This window comes from Amphimedon queenslandica, unplaced genomic scaffold, assembly GCF_000090795.2.
Source record: "Amphimedon queenslandica unplaced genomic scaffold, v1.1 AMPQUscaffold_11544, whole genome shotgun sequence".
In the NCBI taxonomy this organism is placed as follows: Eukaryota; Metazoa; Porifera; class Demospongiae; order Haplosclerida; family Niphatidae; genus Amphimedon; species Amphimedon queenslandica.
This window is the reverse complement of record NW_003548214.1, coordinates 6,764-10,214: the sequence shown is the minus strand read 5'-3', so window position 1 is coordinate 10,214 and position 3,451 is coordinate 6,764. Positions and strand designations below refer to the sequence as shown.

General features: G+C 33.0%; 2 protein-coding genes across 2 annotated transcripts; both read right to left on the bottom strand.

The window, feature by feature from the left end:
- Window positions 1-1,292: 1,292 nt before the first annotated feature.
- Window positions 1,293-1,811, bottom strand: LOC100633405 (A-kinase anchor protein 17A-like; the record flags this gene model as incomplete). The annotated part of the gene is made up of 1 exon (XM_003390895.2): window positions 1,293-1,811. A coding segment is annotated over exon 1 (498 nt), but the record flags the coding sequence as incomplete, so codon positions are not given.
- Window positions 1,812-1,991: 180 nt separating this feature from the next.
- LOC105315191 (protein CARMIL-like) lies at window positions 1,992-3,445 on the bottom strand. Its single transcript, XM_011409740.2, has 3 exons — window positions 3,347-3,445; window positions 2,878-2,934; window positions 1,992-2,656 (listed from the first exon to the last, which is right to left on the bottom strand). The coding sequence occupies exons 1-3, from the start codon at window positions 3,408-3,410 to the stop codon at window positions 2,046-2,048; spliced, it is 732 nt and encodes a 243-aa protein (XP_011408042.2). The 5' UTR covers window positions 3,411-3,445; the 3' UTR covers window positions 1,992-2,045.
- Between the last annotated feature and the right edge of the window lie 6 nt (window positions 3,446-3,451).

Genomic DNA, 3,451 nt, shown 5'->3' with positions numbered 1-3,451 from the left:
TACCACAAAGCATTTTAAGTGCATGAGGCTAGTGAGCTAAACAGCATGCTTCATGAGCTACAAGACACTCTACATGGCTTTTTGAGCAACTTTAAGAAATCCAATTTTGATTGGAATCTGCTCAAATTCTACACAACATAAAGACATGTATATGTACCAGAAAATAGAAAACTCTCTTCTCTTTATTTTTAATAAACTGATAATGATTATTTTAGTAAATTTTAAAATTCAATTTAGACCAGAATCCACTCAAACTTTCTACACAACATGAGTACATGTATATATATTAGAAAAAATATATAAATGGAGAATCCACTCCTTTTTATTTTTTGGACAAAGACCAAGTACATGTACTGTAGCACGTGGTCTTTGGCACAATTTTGGAGCAACTTAAAAATCAGAAATCAGTTTAACTTTTTACACTGTATAAAAACATGTACCGGTATGTATCAGGAAAATTCTGAAATTAAAAATCTCTAATTTTCATTTTTTACTAAATTTTGCCAAAAATCCTGTATTATAGTACAGGGACTTTAGCTCAATATTTTTAGCAATTTTAAAAATTCGTAAAAATTGAAATTTTAGTCAGAATTAGCTCAAACTTTCTACACAGCATAAAAACATGTATGTGTATCAGGAAAAAATTATAAAAATGAAGAATTCTCTACATTTAATTTTACACAAAATTTGGCCAAATTTCCTGTACTATAGTACAGGGGCTTTGGCCCAGTTTTTGAGCAACTTTAAAAATTCATAAGAAATCTAAATTTGATTAGCATTAGCTCAAATTTTATACACAACGTAAGAACATGTAAATGCATTAATAAAAATTATAAAAATGGAAAACTCTCTACTTTTAATTTTTGACAAAATTTGGCCAAAGTGGTACTTTGGCCCAATTTTTGAGCAACATTAAAAATAGTAATAAATCTAAATTGGATTGGAATCAGCTCAAACTTTCTATACAGCATAATATGCATCTGAAAAATGGATAATTCTCTCCTTGTGATTTTTGTCTAAATACCCTGTATTGTAGCACAGGTCTTGGGCTCAACTTTTGAGCAACTTGATAATCCACTGACAAGAAGCTGCATGAAGACTATGCAAAAATCCTGTCCCTATCTGATCGTCTATTAAAAATTGCAGATCAAATTCAGCAATGTTCAGACACAATGTCTGAACATTGTTTGAATGTAATTTCAGGCTCTTAAACCCTGTGTAAAATTATACAATACATGTACAATAGCATATAGCAATTACTCATTAATCTATTATAATCCATGTACATGTACCTTAGGACAGGGTCTCCCATTTGAGGATTTAGATGAGAACCATCGAACTGGAAGTCCTTTGATATGTACTGTATCGGCTCTCTCTCCTGGTTTACCTTCATCAAATGAAGGGACTCCTCTATCATTAAAGTGTCCTTCCCAATGAATTTGAGTAGGATGATCACTCTCAGACTGGTACGCACGTATCCTCAAGGCATCATGGAATCCACGAATCTTAATACTCTTCCCATTAAGAAGTAGTGTAACTTTACGTAAAGCTCTGATTGTTTCAAATTCACCTTCAAACCTAATAAGTTCTCTTGCTGATGATGAAACACGTAAATTCTGATAGTCCACTGGTTTTGACTTCTCTTTTATTTTCTCCATTATCTCCCAGTTAGAGACAGTGAGTCCTGGGTTTCTTATCTCTGGTAGACGAACTTCTATCATTAGAATGGCTAGTGTCTTTAAGTAGAGGCCACCAGTGGGAAAGAAAGATATGGGGACATCATCCGCCATTTTAAGAACACTCCTACTTATTGGACACACATAACAACACGTGGCAATCTTAAATCAGCATTCAGTGAACTCTCATCTCATAAAGCTGGCTTCTTTCACTTAAAAACTCGAGGCAATTTGATTCTCTAGCAGTGCAGCAGATCTGCCTTACTAGCTAGCAATCTCCAGCATCAACTAATCAAGACACTGTATATAGTTGTTCTTAAATTAAAACTTGCATAAAATTAAAATTTGCATAAAATAAAAATATTTTGTCTACCAAAATTTTATTCTGCTTTTAATTTGCTCAAAATAAGGCAACGCAGAACAAGTATTTTGATGTTGTCTGTCTAGCCAGAGTGACTTTAGTGTATTATTGGTCTGAAGTGATTCTGACAGCATCACTGCTCCATGACTATCAATGTTAGTATCATATAAATAAAGGTAGGTAAGTGTCTTGTTATTGTTTAAAAGCTTAGCAATTGACTGAGCACAGGCTGAGGTTATGTCAGGATTGTATTGAAGATGTAAATATTTAAGTGTTTCATTATACTGGAGTGATTGTGCCAATGCAACGACTCCGTCATCACTGATTGAATCATTAGATAGTTGTAGCATTGTTAAAGATTTGTTGGTTGATAGTTGAGTTATAAATGAGAGGATATCATCATGTGTTAAGAATGAGGATACAGTAAGTTGCCTGATTGTTCTCCCCTCCAGTATAGTTGGTATTAGAAACTGTATACTGTCAGATGAAGAGTCGATCAGTGTTACTATTTCATGCTTGTCCTCCAATTTAGTGATTACCTCCATACATTGATCTACTGATGGATTAAGAAGGTGTACACCATCTTGACTCCATTCCACTTCCCCATCCTCTTGTACTACTAATAAAAATATGCAATGCAAGTATTCAAAAATTCATTTATGTTTATAATTTTATTTTATGCAATGCTTCATTGAAGGTTCTACCTGGTACATGCATGTATGTAATTTATTCAATATGCTTTACACACACACATAGAGACACACTCATTAAGCAACGATTAAAATTACAAGAAGATTAATGTGCTAAATAGATATTGTGCATTAAGTAAATTTCATTTACTTGATGTGCCAGTATCGAGTGATTCGTCTGCTTCTGATAATTCTTCATATGATAATTCTGTTAATAAACATGCAAATGCAATTAAGTAATAGTTGTCACATGGGTGACGGGTCAGCATATATACACATATCATTTGAGCTTGTACATGGTTGAGCTACAAAAAATAGTTCACTCAGGCCTTTGGGCCTAAGTGTGCTATATTTAGGATAGGATCTTAAATGCAGACCAGATCAAATTTTGTTGACCAAAATTCAATCACATTCATACCACATTTATTCAGCAAAATCAAAAAAGAAAAATTATCTACTATGAATGAAGTAAGCATCATTTTAAACTCTTTCTCAGTATATCTGTTACATGGGTCAATGGTACCATTAATTTTAAAAGCTGCATGTTGGTATATGGAACTGTCCAATACAATGCAACATGGATTGTGACAAAACTACATGACTGAAATAACTCGACAAACCTTCAGAATCTGTTTCTTTCAAATATTGTTTTAATATATTTTCTCTCTCTACCACTTCTTCCATCAGTGTTGAAATTTTGTCTTTTAGTTCAGTAATCACTCTTT